The sequence below is a fragment of the Podarcis melisellensis genome, assembly GCF_964234715.1.
Source record: "Podarcis melisellensis genome assembly, chromosome: 6".
NCBI classification, from domain to species: Eukaryota; Metazoa; Chordata; class Lepidosauria; order Squamata; family Lacertidae; genus Podarcis; species Podarcis melisellensis.
The window spans coordinates 13102137-13124964 of NC_138538.1; the positions used below are offsets into that span (position 1 = coordinate 13102137).

General features: G+C 41.9%; 1 protein-coding gene and 1 long non-coding RNA gene across 2 annotated transcripts; both read left to right on the forward strand.

The window, feature by feature from the left end:
* Positions 1–3314: 3314 nt before the first annotated feature.
* On the forward strand, positions 3315–12017 carry PRELID3B (PRELI domain containing 3B). The gene is made up of 6 exons (XM_081917364.1): positions 3315–3683; positions 5129–5297; positions 6541–6630; positions 7152–7222; positions 8545–8647; positions 10251–12017. Exons 1-6 carry the CDS (start codon positions 3652–3654, stop codon positions 10368–10370), a joined length of 585 nt encoding a protein of 194 aa, XP_081773490.1. The 5' UTR covers positions 3315–3651; the 3' UTR covers positions 10371–12017.
* An 8253-nt stretch (positions 12018–20270) lies between these two features.
* LOC309373181 lies at positions 20271–22200 on the forward strand. The gene is made up of 2 exons (XR_014169798.1): positions 20271–21970; positions 22084–22200. It is a non-coding gene; the product is annotated as an uncharacterized lncRNA (long non-coding RNA).
* Positions 22201–22828: the final 628 nt, after the last annotated feature.

The window sequence follows — 22828 nt, forward strand, 5'->3', positions numbered from 1 at the left end:
TTCCTGAATATCATCTTAAAAACAAATGGTAGTTGTACTGGCCTAGTTTTTTAAAAAATAAATTGAAAAACCATATTAGGTCTAATTTATTTCTATTTGTTTTATTTCATAAAATTTATATACTGCTGGACTGTAGAAAAAACAGTTAGAATATCACTAAAATATTTACTACCGTAGTTTAAAACATACAGAAGGTTAAAACCACAATAAACTAAAAGGAATTAAAATGCCTACGAAATTTCTACAAAATAAAGGTATTACCCTAATATGTGTTGAAATGCATCTGAAGACTAGGAACAATTCAGACTTTGTGGCTTTAATTTCAGCCTGCTTTCCCATTCTCCTTTCTTCTACCTTTGCTTGATATCCAACCTACTAAGGAGCTCTGTAGAACTCAAAAGGCTTGCTCACTATTTGATGACATTTTTAGCCTAATAAAGGCACTGCCCTACTGTGGTTTTTAGAAGTTGGCAAGTTCTGTTCTGACTGCACTCCACTCTCAAGTATGTGAAGCATTTGTGGAAGAATGCTGATGACATGCCAAATAACTCACATGAACAATAGCACCTGTGAATGCAGCCTTAGACACCAGACTTAAAAGCCAAGCAGAACAACACAATATCCCAGATCCAAAGTGCCTAGAAGAGATGATAAATAAGAAATGGAAGGCTTCTTGACCAACTCCCCTTAAACCTTTCCCACAGGTAATTCCATAGGGGTTGCAATAGTAAAAACATATTGTGGACATTTAAAAATTCTTTTCCGAAAATGTCACATTTTCCTGTACAGTACTTGTAGCAACAGGCTACATGTAAGCATTAAAAAGTAATGTTAAAACCACCTGCCCACAAACCGCATTACCTTGGCCTGGTAATATGCTTCCAGGGGACTATTTACCTGTGGTTGTTTAGGGCGCTGCAAAGTTGTGTTCTTCCAATAACCTCCTTTATAGCTAATTGATATATTGCAATGAGCCTACAGTATTCCAGGGCTGTCCTGTTCAAGGAAGAGTGTAGAGGATTAACTTAGCAATAAATATATTTTTTTTATTGTGGCCCAATATAACTATGCAATCTGGTTTCTGTATATATTCCAAATAAAAACTGGTTCTTCCTCCCCACAGCCACCTATTTTTATTGTCCAAGCCACCCAGAAGTATTTGCATTCCTCAAAGCAGACTCCTTTCAAGTAACATTCCAGATGCCATAGTAATGTCATACCTGTTATTGGTAGCTGTGTTAGTCTGTTGTAGTTCAAACAAGAGTGCTGCAGAACCTTAAATGCTAATGTTTTTACAGTAGCATAACTTTCTGTGCACCAGTTAAGATGGCAAGAGGGTCATTCCACGCCAAATCACCTGATTTTAATACTCAACCGTGATCTCATGACTCAGATTTCCTTTTTTAAAAAATTATGTGTAGATACCTATGAGATAACCTCAAATTACCGTATTTTTCGCTCTATAACACGCACCCGACCATAACACGCACGTAGTTTTTAGAGGAGGAAAATCCGTAGGCATGCCACCCGCAGGCATTCCCTCCATAACACGCACAGACATTTCCCCTTACTTTCTAGGAGGAAAAAAGTGAGTGTTATGGTGCAAAAAATACGGTAATTTTGTAAGATTTTTTTTGGTCCAAAATTGGGCACAGAATTTTTTTTGAATGTCGATTTTCGTGCGATTTAGGCTAATGCAATTTCTGCATCAGTTTTAAAAAAAAACCTCCTGTTTCACTTATTTTTCAACCAATTTGGCTTATTTTGGTATCAAAATAAAGCTAACTGTGGCCTCTTTCAAAATAAGGTACAAAAATGATATTAAGTGCCACAGAAAAGGGTCACCGACCATTCAAAGTGATTTTTTTGTCATTTTATTCCTGGTAGGTGTGATAAGCCATAGCTTGCAAACCACAATTAACCCATATACAGTGGTACCTAGGGTTAAGTACTTAATTTGTTCCGGAGGTCCATAGTTAACCTGAAACTGTTCTTAACCTGAAGCACCACTTTAGCTAATGGGGCCTCCTGCTGTCGCCGTGCCGCTGTAGCCCGATTTTTGTTCTTATCCTGAAGCAAAGTTCTTAACCTGAAGCACTATTTCTAGGTTAGCGGAGTGTGTAACCTGAAGCGTATGAAACCCGAGGTACCACTGTATCATACTTCCTTTGTAGAATGGGCTAACTATGTACAGTCATACCTCGGGATTAATACGCTTCAGGTTGAGCATTTTCGGGTTGCGCTCTGTGGCAACCCGGAAGTAACTGAACTGGAATAATATTGACTAGTTCTTTGGTTTTATCACCAACAGTGGCTTTAAAAGATTTGTCAGAAACTGAAACCTGCTTCACCAAAAGGGTTCTTTTGTCCAATGGTTTGAAGAAGTGGTTCTTTCTGGTGCCACCTACTGATAATGAATTATAATACCGTCCCTTCAGGAATTCATTTGCACCCACCTCAGCTGATGGTGTGAAAAACACCTGAAGAAGTATCTGAAGTATCTGAAGAAGTGTGCATGCACGCGAAAGCTCATACCAAGAACTAACTTAGTTGGTCTTTAAGGTGCTACTGGAAGGAATTTTTTTTGTTTTGACTATGGCAGACCAACACGGCTACCTATCTGTAACCTGAATTCCGGTTATGTTTTTGGAAGCAAATTCAAATAAATCTTGTGCATTCAAAATTTGTCCCTTGCTCTCCTAGCTCTTGTTCCTCCTCCATTGCACATTTTTATCCAGCATACTTGGTTCTCCCCTACGCCCGACCATTTTATCCTCTGATTAATCCTGTGAGGTAGGACAGGCTGAGAGCAAGTTGCTGGCTCAAGGTCACTGAGGTTTCAAACCAGGGTCATTTGCCTGATAGACCCGACATCAAACTGACATTGCACCACTCTTGCTTCTGGGCCTATTTATTTTTCCCCGATTGGGAAACACCATTACCTGCAATTTTATTAAAAACCTCACTCCAGTCACAGTAGCACAACCTAGCCTACCTCACAGGGTGGTTGTTGTGGCGGGGAGGGGGGTTGAAAAGCGGTGAAAGAACGCCACCTTGAGCTCCTTGAATGAAACAGATATTATTATAAATATAATAATAAATAAAATAAAAATAAAATACTACAGTTGGAGACATAATCGTGGTGGTGTCAGGCCTCCCCCTGCAGCACTGAGGCCCTCAGCAAAATGGGGCAGGGGGGTCGTCATCGAGGGTCTTGCCACCGCGCAGGCGCGCGGGCGTAGAAACCGTTGGGATGGTGCGCACGCGCGCTAGTGCGGCTCGCGCCCTGCCGGCGCCCGAGGCCCCCCTCGCTCTCAAGGTAGCCGAAGGAAGGATGGCTTCAGTTCTGACGTCGCCCAGCCGGTGAATAGGACGCCGCCCTATCAGACGTTTCCCTAGGTGCTTCGCCCCTCCCACTTCCCCACCCCACCCCGTCACGGGCGGAGCAGGCGCACTTGAGGGCAGGAGGGGAACGGTCACCCGGCTCTTTTCGTCCCCTCCCCCTCCGCCTCAGTCCTTTCTCAGATCCGTCAGTCAGGCTGGGCGGGCGGCTCGGAAGGGCGTCGCGAGGCGCGGGGGGCGTCTGAAGGAAACCGAGGCTGCCGAGAGGCACCCCCCCCACGCCTCCATCTTCCTCCTCCGGCCGCCGCAATGAAGATCTGGACCTCTGAGCACACCTTCGAGTGAGTAGCGGGCGGCAAGATGCCGCGTTAAAGCGGGGAGGGGTCGGCCGCTGGGCCCTGAGGTGGTGGGCGCAGCGGGAACTCGGCCTCTGAGGGACACCCGAGGAGCATCTCCTTTGACTTCCCTGAGGGGGTGGAGAGGGGCAGGGGCGCGCTGGCCTTTAAGGGGCTCCCCTCCATCCCCTAATTATCCCACACGCACCCCCGAAACAGCTGCCTTGGGCGAGGGGGCGTCTGATAATCTTTTTTTGGGGGGGGTTAAGGTTCCTACTACCCCACAGAAGTGCATGCGCTTCTTCTCCCTCTCTTGCCCCCATTTCCCCAGCGTCGCGAATTGTCCCCAGCTCTGTTTTGGTCACCTATGGAAACCTTTCAAATGGGGCATAAAGAAGAAGGGGGGGAAATCTATTGTAGTTATTCAGGCGCTGCTGACAACCTTTTCCATCGCCAAGGTTGGTTTGAGGGTACTGTATAGTAGCAGCAGCACCCATCTCGTCCCTCTTCTCTCCACCCCCCCAAAAAAATCTGTTAGGGAAATTTTTTATTTTAAAAAAGCTGCAACGATATGGGTTTTAAGAGGATGAATTGAAAGCAGAAGAAAAGTGGGCTCCTTTTTGTTTCTTTCACAGGTACTTCACTGGATGCTTATTTCAGTGAAGAAGCATTACATCATATTTTGCAGTGCATAGTTGGTATCTTTCCTCCCATGTGGCTGCGGCTAAGCAACTGTCCTGAGGATTAGTGCAATTTTCTTGTCCACATTTTCTGTGCTGATGGTAGCCCACCACCTTCTTGGGTCTGCCATGGCCAAGTCCTCTTCTGCAGTGTTCTTATGGTGTCTCCCATTCCTTGGTGTAAGGAAATGCAGGCTGGAAAATGGGTGCTGAAGAACTGCACCAGGCGCCTCCCCCGCTCTGCAAGCAGTGAAAGGCCTTCCTTTCATTCTGTGCAGGCTGCACGTGTTTAGCCATGCTCTGTTCCAGCAGTTGCTGTTTGAAAAACATGTTTTTCACCAACTGCTGCAGTTGCTAGGTTTGGCCATGTGTTGATTTTATTGAGTTTTCTTTTGCTCATTATAAAAGTCCAGGGATCCAAGCAGTATTTGGGATTGAAATGGATTCAGGGCTGTGTCTTGATTGTCCCAGAATTTGAATGTATCTTATTTTGGAGTTGTGTCTTAGGCTTTGTAGTTCTCTTCTTTCTTTTGTGACCAACCTGATATTTAAGCTGCTTTTAAGACTTCATTTTTGCTTATTTTTATGATGCTTTTTGCACAGTTTACATTATATAGTACTTGAAAGAGAATTCCTTGAGAATTCAGTGACAATAGTATGTGGTGAATTGGTTGGCTCAGGTTCTTAGCTAAATCTGAGACTATTTGAAGAGCTTATTCCTATGTAACTAACTGAAAAGTGCTTATCTTCGTTTTTGTTTTAATTTGACAGCCACCCTTGGGAGACAGTTACTACAGCTGCTATGCAGAAATATCCAAATCCCATGAATCCCAGCGTGGTTGGAGTAGATGTTCTGGACCGGCATGTAGATCCCAATGGAAAGTTACATAGCCACAGGTTGCTCAGTACCGAATGGGGGATGCCATCAATTGTAAAATCAGTACGTGTCCATTCAGGATGCAGGACAAATATGTGACTTACTTTGAAATTACACCCATTTTACCTTGGTTTTTATGAAATACAGTGTAATGACCTTCTCTGAAAGTGGTATTTGGGGATCAAGTTAGCTTTGCATTTCACTCTTTCACAATACATTATTTGGATTTTCCTGAACTGTTCAGGGTACAAATTAATAATTTCTGTTGGGTTTATTTACACCATAATTACATTGTATTTAGACCTGGAAGGAACTGGTGGCTTTGTTGAAAGGTGCTGTCCATTCATTTAGCATTTTATAATAGCAGCTGATCCATTTGATAAATCTTTGTGTATATTTAATGAATAAATAAAGTGAGAGTCCATCAATCCAATAGCACTCCAAACACTACCTCCTACAGAAGTCAGAACCTCTTTGTGTTGTCCACTCCATCATGCCCTAGTCAGCATATTTCAGGAAGCACTTATCCACTTCATTTGCATTGATTGATAGCCTGAGTGTTCCTACTCACTTAAAATAAATACATTCAGCTGTTAAATCACTTTAATTTCAGCTAGACAAATATTAAATATAGAAATCGCTTAACAAGTCAAGCTCCATAATACAGTGGTTTGTTGTGCTGTACATTCTAGGTACATGCAAACCAAACTGTTGACTAAGTTCTTGGTTATCGAGAAACAGGCATGATGTGACTGACCCTAGCAGCTGGTTGGTAACAAGTAAAAATATTACCAAGACATAGCTGATGGCTAACCATCAGAACTTCACAGTAAGAGTGTTGCATAATTTTGACATTTTCAGCATGGTTTTTCCAACTGGAGGGTGAATCCTGCATAGATAATGAGTAGAATGAATGCTAGCAATAATACCTGATTTTTTGGGGGGGGTTAAGTGAATGGAATGGCTCTGTTCAGATGTAACAGAAAGCCCATAGTTTCCTGTTATGAGAAAAGGACTGCATAAGCCTTAGGCTTTTTTCAGCTAGTCACAAATAAGGAAAGAGAAGAAGTGGAGAAGTGCTTTACAATTACAATAATGTTCAGGTAAAGGGGAAAAATAATACAAGGAGCAGAAATCAGAGCGTAATTCAGGTACATGAAATGGAACAAGAAGCCATTGTCACTAAACTGGCAACTATTGAATATACATCTCAAGATCTGACTAGATATCTTTTTGTCCTGTCTTGTACTCAAGTTGATAATGAAGATAGGCCTGCAATATATAATGCCTGATGTTTCTCTCCTAGCTTATTGGTGCTTGTAGAACAAGGACATATGTACAAGAACACTCCATAGTTGACCCAGTAGAGAAAGTACTGGAGCTCAATTCTACTAATGTAAGTATTAATAAAACTGTTTAATCTTTATACTTTAGTTCATGCATGCAAAAATATATTGGAAGTTTTTTGTAGACTTATTTGGTAGCCTTTTATTTGAGCATATAAAACGTACTTAGATTTTTTTGTGGAGCTGTTCTGACATTTCTTGTTCAGAAGCTGAATGAATAGGGGAGACACTTCTTAGTGGTATACACAACATGCAACTTTTCTCTCAGATGTTTTTGTGCCATGTTATACTGACTTGTACTTATTTTGTGAACTGTCAGTATGACAGTCTTTTGTGACTCTGGCAACTTTTAGCATCAGGGATTTGTTTCCCGTTCCTGCTGCATTATATGTGATGTAATCTGAGTTGGGGGGAATGTAGTAATGTCTACCTTAGAGAAGACTGTTGTAATATCATGAAAATACTGTGCCCCAGCTGTAGTGGCTTCAGATGCCATAAGTGCATAGCCCTTTACATATCTTACGGAATTTTATAACAGGAAGATTTGATATATAAATTAATTTTTTTCTAGATTTCATTTACAAATCTGGTGTCAGTAGATGAGAGATTAATCTATAAACCACATCCTGAAAAGCCAGAAAAGTAAGTAATTGATTTCTTTAGAGTTTTACTTTAAACCATGGGTGGGGAATCTATGGTCTACAAGCCTAATTAGGCCCAGCACAGGCCCCGGTTGGGCCCATGAGACAATTTCCCCCAAGCCACACCTACTTGCTTCACTCTTGACATCATATGTGATATCAGGTAAGGTACAAGTGGAGATGTGCCTGCCATTGCACAGTTCAGAATGTTAAAAGTGAGCTCCCATTTTATCCCACTGGCTGGATCTGGTTCCCCATTCTTGCTCTAGACTAGTGGTTCTCAAACCTTTTTCTCCGGGCCACACTTTCAGAATAAAAATTTGCTAGCACCACACTGTTTTTTTTTAATTGATAAGAAATACATTGGAAAACAAAAAGAAACAACTAACAATGTGTGATTTATAACATAGAACACAAATACTTTATAATAAGGTCATGGGACATCCAGAAAGTCTAAAACAATGCAGCTACATAGGAAAATGAATCTTTTCCAAAATATAGTAGTGATTGCCCTTTAATCTTCCTGCCGAACTTGCCATCCTCTCCTGCCACACCAGTGAGGTGCGCTGCAGCCTTTGAGAACCACTGCTCTAGACATTCATTTAAATTTATAGTCTGAGGATTGTGAGTAGGTCACATTCAAAATGACCAGAACAAGCTTTTTTTCTACCATGGTTTCTTGTAATGAATGTAATCCCATTTGCTAGGATTGCTGGCGCTGGGTGTTTTCAGTAATTGCATATTAATGTCTCTTTAGGTAGGATAAGAACCTGTTATGCTATTATGCTACCCCTTGACTGTTCTCCTGTTTTTATTGTCTACTGTCTAATGTTAAAGGATATAGGTGCCTCTGCCTAAGTGAGCCTCATTCTCATTTCCTTGTTTCCATTTTTTTCTTGATTGCTATAACTGACTTCAAACAATTACATATCTTGAAAACTTGCAGAGCTGTGCACGGCAATCTGGTTCCGTGGGTGTGTGTAACTGCTCAGTTCTATGGAAAGGAGGAAAAGACAAAAGGTGCTGTAAGAGTGGTGGTTAGATTTCTCCCACAGATTCCCATTCTTACCATTAATGTGTACAATTGTGGGATATTGGCATTTCAGTATTCTGGAGCAAACTTTTGCTTAATCTCCTCATGACCACTTCATTTTTGTTTGCTCCAGCTCTTGTAAAACTATTTGCCCCTTTTTAAAATAGTTGATTGGTTAATAGCAGAGCACCTAACTATACTTTGATGCATCTGTGCTATTTGGGAATATTTTACTGCAGTAACAGAAATTTCAGAAGTAAGTTGGTAAACCATTATTCTTTTTTCCTTAGAACCATTTTGACCCAAGAAGCAACAATTTGTGTGAAAGGCGTTAGTGTCAGCAGTTACCTGGAAGGACTAATGGAGAACACAATCTCTTCTAATGCTAAAAAAGTATGTAGTCAGCTTTTATGATGTGTAAAAAAGGGAGATGGAGATATTTTAGAATTTGCATGCTATGCTGTTGCAGCTGAGTGAGAACTTGCAGAATTCCTAAGTCAAATTGACAGTAAGTGTACTACATAGTTGTAGACAAAGAACCAATCACTTAGGCCCTGATAATGCAGTATGGAGATAATACGAATCTATCTTAGTTGGCTATAACTACCATATGGAGATAGAACCAGTAGACTGTGGGGAGCATGAAGGCTCCAGCTCCATCTAGGTTGAGAAGTGTGGGTTGGTTGGCTAGTTTAAAGTGCTGGGTTGACAATGGGTCTAATACATCCATGAATGTTCTAAGCCATATCAGGGACTCTGGTAAAAAAAATTAATCGGGCTTTACAGGTCAAAACCAGTACTTTAAACTGGGGTCAGAAACTAATTGGCAGCAAGTACCTTTGGGCCCTGGGACATGGGTGGTGCTGTGGGTTAAACCACAGAGCCTAGGGCTTGCCAATCAGAAGGTTGGCGGTTCGAATCCCCGCAACGGGGTGAGCTCCCGTTGCTCAGTCCCTGCTCCTGCCAATCTAGCAGTTCGAAAGCACGTCAAAGTACAAGTAGATAAATAGGTACCGCTCTGGCGGGAAGGTAAACGGCATTTCCGTGTGCTGCTCTGATTCGCCAGAAGCGGCTTAGTCCTGCTGGCCACATGACCCGGAAGCTGTACGCCGGCTCCCTCGGCCAATAAAGCGAGATGAGCGCCGCAACCCCAGAGTCGGTCACAACTGGACCTAATGGTCAGGAGTCCCTTTACTTTACCTTTGGGCCAGGGTTGGTATTATGTGCTGAAACCATCTTGCCCCACTGGCTGCTGAAGTCTGCCCCAGTTACAGTTTCCAAACAATCTTCAGAGGCAGCCCCAGTGCTGTAGTTAACAGTTAAATAGTTAACTGAAGTGTATATAGGTGAATTGCAGACTAAAGAGCTCTTTAGCTAGAGGTGAAAAACTCAAATTCAAAGAGCTTTTTGAGCTCTAGTGTATTTAGTGCATTGCCTCACATAGGAGTTAATCTCCGATCTTTCAAAAACCATTTAGTATGTATCCTGAGTGAGTTCTGCTCAGGGAATAAATCCAAAAGCCATTGGAAACTGCAGGAAGACAATATTAACTCTGCCTTGACCTGATCTGCCTGACTTATGATAAATACAGCCAAAAAATCCTCTACAAACAGGAAAGTATTTTGAAATTGCAACTAAAACTTAAATTGCACCTGATTAAAGCATCCAGAAAGAGTGTTCCAAAGTCTGGTAGCTTCCACAAAAAAGGCCCTATTTAGGTGGAAAGGCATGGAATAGAGCTGCTGTCTAATATTAGAGCAGGCAATCTAAGCCATGTTTGGTGTGTTTATTACAAGGCCTAGCTGGCACTAAATCATTAAGTATTAGGCCAGACAATTAACTTTAGGTTAGAATAAAATTGCTGTGCTTGTATTTTATTACTTCATTTATGTTAGATACATTTTTGCAATGCAAGCTAGATATATTGCATGTCTCCTCCATTTCTTGACTAGATAGAAAATTAGAACATTTTTAATCAAGACGTGTGTGTTCTCAGGGACGTGAAGCACTAGAATGGGTGATCAACAAACTGAATGCCGAAATAGAGGAATTCACTTCTTCAGCAAGAGGAAACATGAGGTCTTCTATGGCAGCCGCAGCCTTTATGGAGAAATAAAATATAGCTATATTTGTCTATATCAGGCCTGAACATATGAAGCAAGCTGTTGTAAACTTCCTTCAAGATGGAAATATTTATTCTTCTATCTGTTGAAAAGAAAGAGGACCTGTAGATTAGATTTTTAAATTAAAAACCTGGAGAGAAGTTGCATACATTCATACATGAAGGTAATATGCAGGACTCAGTTCCATTCAACTGTATTACTTTCAGCTGAAATAATCTGAACTTTCAATTCCTGCAAACACAGGAAGTATCTTAAAGTTACAACCTATAATAGGCCTCCAATAGAACAAACTGGAAGGTTAATCTATTGTTAACCCCAACTTTGATAGAATTCAGGTTTTCCTAGACTCTGTTACTTTTGGGACCCAAATTAAGATGAATTATCCTGGGCACAGTAGCTTGGGTAGTTGGCAGAACATTGGTTATTACTTGAAATATGATTGTTTATATTAAAATGCTGCTTTGTATGCTGCTGTCATGAGTGTTGCAGTTTGCTAACATGAAAAGTGTGGTACATAGCATTTGTTCCCTTACCTTAAAGCTTTGCTCTGTTTAAGAAATGCTTCATAATTTTGAAGGATTAACCAGCTAAAGATTTGTACTAGGCAAATTATGAGTTTGGCAGAAGCTGCATGATTTATAACTAAGGGGGTAAATTTGTTCAGAAATCCACTATTTTAGTTTTGTAGATCGACTTCAAAAAGGTACTGTAACAGTTGCAAAATGTAATTTTGTTATATGCTCATTCTTTAGTTTTGCAGTTTCAAGAAACTGGAAGTAATATAAATATGTAAACTCTGAGACAGAAGTATTTGTTCCATTTCAAGTGTACTGTAACATTGTTAAATGAATTGCATAATGATTTATATGCTTGCTCAGCAGGACATCATGGACTATTAACATTTCTTAAATAATAATTTGTGCTTCTGTCTCCAATAAGAAACAAAATGTGACAGGTTGCTTAATCTTGTCATTTAGTATTCTTTAATTCCATATCTAAAATAATGGTGAGATTGCAATATTCTTCCTGTTCTTCACAGGGGAATATTTCTAGAGGTGAAAGTTGAGAATGGAATACAAAACCCAAACAGAAGACTTTTTAACATGGATATTGTGTGAAATAAAAATAGCAGTGGAAACAGAGTAATGCTGTTGTAGAAGATGGCCCATTAAGATTTCTGTATAAGGTACCATTCATATGAAGGACTGAAGAGGTAGAAGCCTATTATCTCCCTGAAGATACTACACCAAGTAGTAATTGGCAGAACTAATGAGTTGCAAGTTCATTTTGCAATCTCTAATTCTGTAGATCTTCTCATTTATATATTGAGAACAGTTACAGAAGTCTGCTTGTGCATGTAATTTTCTATGCCATGTAAGCATATGTCAGTAATACAGAACTAGCACTAGTTTTGAGTGCTTATTTAGATAGAAATGTATCCTTGAATCTTCTAATGGGGGAAAGCGGAAGGAAGAAAACCTGTGAATATGCCTAAGGTTACAAATGTTTACTTGCATATTTAAATTTTAAATATTTTTGTACTTTTTCTTTATTGCATTTGTAAAAGCATATCAGTTTTTTTATATATTTGAGAATGTTCTTAACTTAATTAAAACGTTGTCAATGTTTGATATTCAAAACTGTGTTTTAATTTTGGTGCATAGTAACTGTTCTGATAAAAAAGTCACAGCATTTAAATATTGAGTAATTATTTCAAAGCCTGTATATTTTATCTTTAATTTGCTATGATCGTTTTCATAATTTGAGAGGAATTATAGGAATGGAGATTAGAATTCTTAGGTGTTAGGCCTGCAAAAGCCTGTGCAAACTTTACTGTCTAGAGCAGAGTTTCCTAAACTTTGGTATAACACGCTCTTTCTACTGAAGTATATGCTGAGCGTATGCAAGATTCTTATCCTTAAAAAGTCATCCCCAACCTTCTTTAGCCCTTGGAAAGTGCTTATGTGCAAATCACCCCCTCTTTTTTGCATTGTAGGTGCTACTTTTTCATTTTAGGGAAGAAAAAAGCAAAGCAGCAAAGAGGATGGTGTCAGAGTTGCAGCTGTGCTCAAATTAGTTTCTCTTACATGCCTTGTGATTTCCAAAATCAACAGAAGCTACCTTCTTAAAATTACCAAAGTGTACATTTCATTAGAGTAATCAGCAATCAGTCATCACTGCAATTCCTGTCCCAGTCTTCTTGTCTCATGAGGAAAATGTTATGTTTTGGCAGTGGGGTAGCCACATAGGCATGCCCTGTAAGGCAGGGGTTAATTTGGAAAGAAACAGAAGGGGGAAATGGGCAGGGGGCAAGACTGTATGGAGAATTGACAGCCACACAAGCATCTTCTGTGTTTCCTGTTATAACCTGGATACAATAGAAAATTCATGAATGGTTGCTCAGAGATAACAGGTAATTCACTCTTTATGCTAATAGCTTTAGCATAAATTTCGTTGCAGAGGTGGGGGGGGGGAGAAGAGAACCTTCATCCATGTCATGGTTCTGATCTGGATCAAAGCCCTTATGGCTTCTATTTTTAAAAGAAAAATTTGCACACCTTCAAAAATGAGGGCACCATTCTAAGCTCGGCCAATCTAATGGCAGATGGAAAGTGATAGGAGAGAGTTGTGATTCATTGCTGACAAAGTTTTGCTCTAGCACACAGATGGGGGGGGTGTGGCCCTTGAGATGTTCTTATGCTATGATTTCTGTCGTCTGTAACCATTGGCCATATTGGCTGAGGCTGATGAGATTTTGAGTCCAGCAACGTTGGGGGGGGGGGAGCACAGGTTCACCTCTGCTCCAACAGGAGCACTGCTGACCACAGCCTCATGATATTACCTTTGGTGTTGGCTGACTGGTGACCTCGGGACTCTGCATCCAGGCCAACAATTTGCAGTCCTACTTGAGAGTAAGGGGTACCACCAAGTAATTCGATGTCCTCATTACAATGACTTTTAAATAAAAGCTGATGTCAAAAGACAATGAGAGCAACACCCAGTCATCTCTCTGTGTTAGGGATTCTACGTGCCCTGCAGTTAATTTTAAAAGGTAAAGTGGGAGCAGGAAGAAAATATTAAGATGTCACAGGTTGGGATGGAAAATGTAGGACAGGTGATGAAGAGAGGAATCCACTTAGCTATAGAGAAGGGAGTGATAATGCATTATTGGAAGGGGAAAGAGGCAAAAGTTATCAGAGACTTCTCCTAAGCAGATGGTTCCTAACAATACATTGCACTTGTTTGGAGCTTACAGCAGAAAATAAATTGCCATCAACTGCCAATGCTTCAAGGCTCTAGTGATTTTCTGAAATGTATACAATACATCCTGTTAGTCTATGCCAGCAGAAATGACAGAGCCACCTGCCTTTACCTATTAAGTAAGCACTGCAAGGAGAACCCTGAACTGTTTCCAGCTCAAATTGTTTGCTGGGTTTGCATTTTCCCCTCTTCCCTCCACTTCTTTTGAGCCATGCCTTCTAGATCGTAAACCTGCAGGCAAGGATTGTCTTGTTTTAATTATGTAAGCCACGCTGCAAAGAGTGGTGTACAAATGTTCTTAATAGTAATACTAAATGATGATCATTAATAAATAATACAAGCTTCCATTGCTGTCGGTGTCCTAATTTACAGTACTGCCTGTCCCAATTTAATGCTTCTGTGGAGAACTAACATCCTGATCTGGCAGAATGACAGCCTGGCATTGGGAAGCTGAGTTCATAAGGTTTGCAGAATGCTTGTGAACTGCATTTTACATGTATTTAAGCCTCGAAAGTATTGCTCTGTGTAACAGAAGATGCCAGAGGGCTTATTCCACCTGGTTTCAATGAGTATTCTACCACTGCTCCATGCTGAGTGCTGTCCTGAAGCCTTTAGAGATTTGCTAGGCGATGACCTGTATTTAAATCAGCATGCAACAATTTCCACTCCAGGAGCTGCGGAAAGATTAGGGTCATTAAGTGGGAAGAAGTACAGAAGAGCTTTAGCAGCCCAGCTGAATATGGCTTGCCTTAGAGGGGAAAGCAAGCAAATCCACAGCTATCCAAGGTATGTACTATTCTTAAACCTCGATATATGCTTTGTATTAATGGCTGCAGTTGCATCCCATGCTTCTTCACAGCATGCAATTTTTCAGCCGATAGCTGTGCAGATGTGTTGGTTTGAGACAATTGGATGAAAAGAGCCAATGGAATATTCACCTTGTTAGAGCTGAGATTTGGTGATGTGTCTGATTCCTGTAATTATTTACCAGCTAGTGTAGTATGTATATAATAAGTGATGTGTTTGGTGGGTATCTTACTAAGCACGTGAGCAAGGTGGCTACTTTCCAACAGCCGTTCCAAGGTTATTTCTCACCAGGAAGGAAAAGCCCTTGCAAAGATGGTTTGCCATTTGTACTCTTTCAGGTTGCTGTCAGTATTAGAGCCATGATCCATTCATAAATCTCTTCCACTTAAGTTAATGGGGTCTTAAATGCCTTTTGACTTTTACTGGATTGTGTGCTCTAGAAACGGATAAAAAAATTCACTGGCATGCATCACTTACGATAAATACAACATCACAGTGTACAGTTTAAGTGCTTTTTTGTATTATGTTCCTTTTATTTGCTGTCCTACATTTGACAAGAGGTCAGAGAAATAGTTCCACAGTCTATCACATGCTTTGCAATGCTAAATGTCTCGGGTTCAATGCTAAACATCTCTAAAGAATATTGGGTAGAAGGTGTGTAAATTACAGGCAGTTGGATGGAACAATAGCAGGCACCTAATATACTAAATTGCTTCCAAAATATAAGTTATTATTATTTAATAAATTTATATACCGTCCTTCATCTGAGAATCATAGGGTAGTTTACAATGTAAAAACAAAAAAAGTAACATAGTAAAGGAGAAAAAAATTAAACCTCTACCCCCAACACACACAATTTAAAAGGATTGTTAATTGGCCAAAGTCCTGAGAGCAGAGAAATGTCTTTTCCTGCTGCCTATTACCATTATTATTTATTGAATTTATGTAACACCCTATACCTGGAGGCCTAAAGATATATGACAATAGTGAGTTTCTCTGGGGAGAGCATTCCACAAGTGGGGAGTCACTGCAGAAAAGGCTTTTTTCTCCTGTTGCCACCCTCCAGACTTTTCACGGTGGAGGCACACGAAGAAGGGCCTCAGATGATGATTGCAAGGTCCAGGTCGGTTTGTATGGAGAGAGGTGAACCTTGAGGTATTGCAGTCCTGAGCCATTGAAGGCTTTACAGGTCAAAACCAGCACTTTGAATTGGACCTGGAAACTGATTAGCAGCCAGGATTGGTGTTATATGCTCAAATAGAAATAATTGCAAAGCTTTTGCCATCATATGATATGGCTTGACTTTTGCTGTCATGACTGCAAAACTATTTTAACACACAAAAGCTAAATCCTTACAGTTGTCAAGGCATCAAGGGATGGAAGGCAACTCTTAACCAGCAACAGAAGGATAGCAGGCACCTGTCTGAGTATAAAGAGTGACCTCAGTGGGAGTTCAGTCTATGGTGATTATGTTAAATCGATTATAAATACATCTGGGCACGAGCTGTGCCAGGACAATGCAACGGTGACATCCTAGGACAAGAAATGTCACCTTACAGTACGCAGTGTTGCCCTCTGAGATCTACCTATCTGCTGAACCACACAGATAAAGAAATCCACCTTTAAAGTGGGTTTTAAAATGGGATAGTTTATCCTGTGCCTTATTGCAGTAAAATATATTAACTCTCTTCTCTTCGTTCCTGGGAAGCTTACAGTTTCTCAACAGTTTTTATCAGGAGTTATTTGTTCAATGAGAAGCTTAGTAATAGCAGCTTTTTACTTATCATAACATTTATTTACCGCTTGATTGCAAGGGGGTGGGGGGTAATCTTTAAAGATCTTTACAGAAAGATATTGAAGGGGTACAGTTAGGGTTACGCCAGAAAGCCCAAAGGCTACAATATGCTTCCCTGAAAGACAGACTGACCACCACTCCCAATCTTTCCCTGCGATTAATAACTGCAGGGGAATACTGTGTGTGTTTAAAACAGACGACACTCTCTCAGTTCACATGGGGTAATGTGAGACCCAGTAAGATTTACTGTACTTCACTTTGCATGTGCCGAGTCTGTGCAATAGAAACCTCTGCTGTACAATGGGTACCCAAGAGAGATGTTTGGGGAGAGCAAGGCTCCTCCTCAAAAAGCAAACATATGTGGAAAGTGCGTTTTGTAGGCAGTTTTAAAGGGTGGATGATGGTTGTTGTTATTAATTCATTAAATTTATATACCACCCTTCATCCGAAGACCACAGGGCAGTGCACAACACACTTAATTTATTTATTTTTATTTCATAAAATGTTTCTACAACTTGATTGGGGGGGGGACTCAAAAGTGGTTTACCAAAAGAATAAAGAATGAAATAATCAATAAAAACATTTATTTATCAGAGCACTCCCCTTCTAGACTAGGTATATGCAAACTCGGCCCTCCAGATGTTTTGAGACTACAATCCCCATCATCCCTGACCACTGGTCCTGTTAGCTAGGGATGATGGGTGTTGTAGTCCCAAAACATCTGGAGGGCCGAGTTTGCCTATGCCTGTTCTAGACTCTGGATATAAGACTGAGTGAGAAATATTACTCAATTTCCCAATCTGCAACTGTTCGACCATTTTTATAAATTACAGTATTCCTTGAAATATGTATATTTATTTATTTGTTATTATGTTTTTATCATTCCCCAATGTAATAATTCCATTTCCCCCCTGTTTAAACAGTAGGAGAAATAGGATGTATCCACTTCAATAATAGTAAGATCTTTTCAAAAAAAATTATTGTTCTTGTTTAATGTTTTCCTAGCTAAAGAAAAGTTCTCAAACAAGGACAAGGCTGAAACTACACTGAATGTCTTTGGACTGCCAAATAATCTTGTGGATTTATCTTGTTCTGTAAGTTGGACCTCCTGCCCCCCTGGATCAGTCTGCTTTTGTCTGTTCTGCCTCCCTGGACCAATCCGGACTTGAGTCTTGGGCCTCCTTGGAATTTGCATCCAAATTTGTCTTTTCAGATTCCCTCGACCTCTCCAGCCCTAGCTCGAGAGAGTCTTGGGATTGCTCAAGCGATACTGCTTCGTCCTCCCTGGGCCTCTCTGTTTGTGCCTCCTTGTCTTCTCCAGAGCTCTCAAGTCCCTGTTCTTCACCCCCTCTGGACTCCTCCAGTATCTCATCTCTTTCTCTGGACCTCTCCAGCACTGCATCCTCAGGTTCCTGGGAGCGCTCTAGTCGAAGCTCTTCAATATCGTTGGACATTTCCAGCCTCACCTCTTCCGACTCACCACACTTTTCTAGTTTGAGCTCTACAGTCTCCGTAGACCTATCCAGTTTTTCTTCTTCTGCATCGCTGGACCTTCCCACATCACCAGCCTCCCTGGATCTCTCTAGCCACGCATTCTCAGACTCAGATCTCCATTATGTATTTTCTTCACCCTCTCTGGATATTTCTGATCTTTCCTCTTCATCCTCTTCTGGTTCATTAGACCTCACTAACATCAACACATTAACATCTCAGTACTCCTATGATTCATCATCTTCTAGTTCCTTAGATGCTTCTGATTTTGTCTTTCCAACATCTCTGGACACTTCCAATATTTTTGTTGAAGACGCTCCTTACTGCACCTCCTCTGTATCATTGGAGATTTCAAACTTCACATCTTCAGCTGGATCCAATCTCCCTTTGGATTTGTCCAGCCGCCCTTCGTCTACAACTTTCAGTTGCTGCAATAATCTCAGTTTACCATCAACTCCAGTTTACCCTCTCTAATCTTTATGATGCAGAGCTCCACAGATTGTTTGGGGATTTGTAGTATAATTATTTATTTCCATGTCCATATTTTCTGAACAAGAACGACATTATTTCAAGCATTTCATCTCCGGGAAAACTTCAGAACTACAAAATGTACACTGAAATGGGGAAGAATTAATAATAGGGCCACCAACCTTTTATGGCAAGGCTCCTGTGTCTTCCCTGACCTTAGGGGAGGAGAAAATTCAACGTCTGAATTTTAATACCTTGAGGCACAGGATCCCTTTAAAAAAGGTTGACAACTCTAAACAACAGTTTGTACAAATGTATGAAGGTGCCTTGATATAGGCACCTTAGGCGATTACAATACCTACTTAGTTTGGTTTCCTTGTGGCTATTGTTAAGGTTCTCAACCTCATGCTTCCTTTTCATCTTGTACAATTTGAGGCTGTAACCCTATACACAATTACCCAGGAGTAAGACCTATTGCACCCAGTGAGCCTTACTTCTGACTAGACATGTAAAGGATTGCAACTTGAAAAACACAATGGAACCCCTATTTATTTCCTGAAGTATCACAATCACTTGGAATTAACCAGTGGAATGAGTTAAACTATAATAGACCATGTTTTCAGGAATCATTGTCCTGTTTTTTTAAACAATGCCGGATGCAATTCCCTCTGATTCCAAGTCAAGCCTTTGAGTGCTCGTGCAAGTGTAGCCAAAACCACACCAACCATGTACAAGACAGGGTATCAGCAGACTCCTGAGCTTGGCAGGCATACAAAAGATATTGGGATGTAAAAAATGAATTGGGGGAAAGAAGCCTCCCAATCAGCTGAATGAGGACTCAGTGTTGAAGAAATGCTGAATGACTGGGGCAGCAGGAAGGGGGAAATCCATCTGGGTGGAAGTGGAAATGGAACAGAGTGTCTGGAAAGAAAGGCACTCTGTGAGGGTAACAGATGTCTCCTAACAACTCTCAACACCTTAACAAACTACAGTTCTCAGGATTTTTTAAGGGAAGCCGTGACTGTTATAGCGGTATAACAGTGCTTTAAATTTTAAATGTATTGTACATATGTGGCCTATTTTTCAATGTTCCAAAGCTATTTTTTAATGTTCCAAGGATTTAAGTGGGAGTTGGCCATTGAGGAAATTCAAGGTTTTAATGTAGCTAGATTTAGGCACATGCAGTCCCCCTCCACCCCATAAATTGCCAAATGGGGAGCAGGGGAAATCCCCAAATGGAAGGGCAAACCTAAAACTAACCATTGATGATGATATAGGCTGTGTACACGCCATACATTCAAAGCACATTTAAAGCACACTGCTTTCCCCAAAGAATCCTGGAAATTATCGCTTACCCCTCACATAGACAATTCCCAGTAGCCTTAACAAACTACAATTCCCAGGATTCTTTGTGGACAGTAATGTGATTTAAATGCATGGTGTGTACACCGTCTTAGCATGCTCTTTGGGCACAGAATACTGGCAGACTGTTAGAAAAAAAGAAACCAGGCAGAGAGGGAATGAAATGGAGAATGGCGAGAACCCTCAACAAAAGCACTCCACACTGCAATATTATCTGCAGGACTCCACTTCCCTCGTCTTTTCTCTCACAAGTCCTGTTTTAAAAGATTCTCTCCGATTTATGAAATATAACTGAATGTTGTTGACTGAATGTGTCGTGATGATACAACTAACTGACTGCTTCTGAGGCTCTGAATCTGAAGTCTTGTGTGACCCTGAAAAATGTGTACAATACTTTTATGAGTTGGAATTTTTTTTTCAATATACTGTACCACATATGCCTCATAAAAAACACAGCTTGGCTTTTAAATTATGCTTGTTTGTAGAAATTTTAATGACACATTTGAACATTTACCCACAGGTAGGGCTGAAAGAGAAGGTAAGGATTTGATCGCAAACAGGGCACTGATATAGACAAAGGCACGCCTTAGGAAAACTCCATGCTCCCATCTACAGATCATTCAGATCCACCACAATTTATGTGACAGTCATGTTTGCTGCTGCTGTTATGCCAGTGTTTGCTGAAGTAAACACATACAATGTGTAGTATGGTGCTGATAATGTCAAGGTTGCAGGTACAGTCCCCACATGGGCCAGCTGCATATTCCTGCATTGCATGGGGTTGCACTAGATTCACTTGGGTTCACTTCCAATTCAATGAAATGGATCAGAGATATGGCTCTTTAACAGAAGCATGATGTAGTAAAAGAAAACCTTCAGCTGTTTCAGATTTCAACACACCACATGCAAACCCCTAGAGATGTGAAGGCCTTTAATCAGGCATAGGCAAACTCCGACCACTGGTCCTCTTAGCTAGGGATGATGGAAATTGTAGTCTCAAACATCTGGAGGGCCGGAGTTTGCCTATGCCTGCGGGATGTGCGTGGCAGGAGGAGAAAGAGGGCTTTCCCCAGGTCCTTTACATCACTGCATCCATCACACTTGGACCATCACAAAGTTAATACTGTACAGGGTTCTAGATTCAGGTAGGTAGCCGTGTTGGTCTGATGCAGTCGAAATAAATAAATAAATTGTCCAGTAGCATCTTAGAGACCAGCTAAGTTTGTTCACAAAAGCTTATGCCCAGAACAAACTTAGTTGGTCTCTAAGGTGCTACTGGACAATTTATTTATTTATTAATACAGGGCTGAAATGGATGCTGCCTCTAGAGGAAGTGATCAGTTGCACCTCTGACTCCAGATGCAAGACCATCTATTTTTAAAATAGAGGTGCCCTCAATCTCCAAATCACCACGCTCTGCATTGGCAACCACCGCCCTCCGAGGGAGGAGGCTTCCTGGCAACCATCTGAGAATCCCTGCTGCGTAGTAAATCTGCAACCCAGTGGACATTCAGTGTATATGGTGAACACGAGATCTCAAAGGCCCTTTCTCAGAACTGGCCAGCCAGACACCTATGAGATGCCTACAAGGGTAAGGTTACCAGATTTTTTTCCAATGACAGCATAGCTGTCAACTTTTCCCTTTTCTTGCGAGGAATAATATTCAGAATAAGGGATTTTCGCTTTAAAAAAGGGAAACGTTGACAGCTATGATCCGGGGACACTTTTCAACTCCCATGGATTTTGTATGGGGACTGATTTGTAAATCCAGGGACTGATCCCGGGAAACGAGGACATCTGGTAACTTTATACAAGGGGAAAGAAAGATTTCCTCCTCATGCCACACATCCCAGCAAGGGGAGGGAGGGGGATCAACAGGTGCAGCTTCCACAGCGCTGGGTTATCTGCCTCCCGCGCCAGCAGCCCAAGAGCCCTGATCTTATTGTGTGCCAGGAAGCCAGTTGGATCTCGCGACGGACCCGCCGTGTCCTAGAACAGGAGACCAACGAACAGCCGCTGCCGATCCACCTGCCCAGCTGCAAAAGTGCGGAACCCTCTTAAGTCAGCAGCCAATGGGAGCGCCCGACGTCCCGGTGCCCCGTGCTCTGATTGGGCGCTTCCTCCTCACTGGAAATAGACGGGGATCGAACGGGAGGAGGAGGAAGGGGCGGGGCGTGATGCGAGCACTTGCCTTCGGTTGGCGGACAGGCTCGGGGCGGCGGCGTGCGATTGGTGGGGCTGGCTTTTCCGCTTCCGGGTCTTCCGCTTCTTCCGGGTCACGCACCAAGGCCGGCCTGGCTGAGGGCTTGTTCGGTTGCCGACCTTGCGGCCTGAAGCGGAGCAAGCGAGCGAGTGCCGGTCCATCCGCTGGGCAGACATGGTGTCCTACTGGAGGCAAGCGGGGCTCAGGTAGGGTTGGCTGAGGCGAGCCGGGCCTCCTCTTTCTTTCCTCCTCTGGTGGCTCCGGGCGGCTGCGCGGTGTTTGCCTTGACTTTTGCGCGTCTCTGTCTCTCTCCTTCCAGCTACATCCGCTATTCCCAGATCTGCGCCCAGGCCGTGAGAGCAGCGCTGAAGCCGCAGTTTAAAGCGGAGGCAGAGAAAACGGCGGGAGCGAACGTGAAAATAGTGAGAATCAAAAAGGAATGAGGTGCAAGTAAGTAGAGATATTTGTAGGTTTGGGGGGGTTTTTGCAACGAAGCTGCGGTATCAGGTGGAGGTACCCTTTTAATTGGAAGTGTCTCGAGATGCATGCAAAGCATATTAAAGGTAAAGGGACCCCTGACCATTAGGTCCAGTCGTGGCCAACTCTGGGGTTGCGGCGCTCATCTCGCTTTACTGGCTGAGGGAGCCGGCGTACAGCTTCTGCGTCATGTGGCCAGCAGGACTAAGCCGCTTCTGGCGAACCAGAGCAGCGCACGGAAATGCCGTTTACCTACCCGCTGGAGGGGTACCTATTTATCTACTTGCACTTTGTGCTTTCGAACTGCTAGGTTGGCCTGAGCAGGGACCGATCAACAGGAGCTCACCCCGTCATGGGGATTCAAACCGCCGACCTTCTGGCAAGCCCTAGGCTCTGTGGTTTAACCCACAGCACCACCCGCGTCCCTGCAAAGCATATTACTCTACCATTAAGCTCTGGCCATCTCTTAAAGGGGGCGTATCTTCTTGTAAAAGCACCTGGCTTTTGCAGTTCTGAAGGGTGTTCCCTTTAACAAAAGAGGCAAGCTTCAAAATGCAAACTTGGGAGTATTAGTCTCGCAGTGAAAA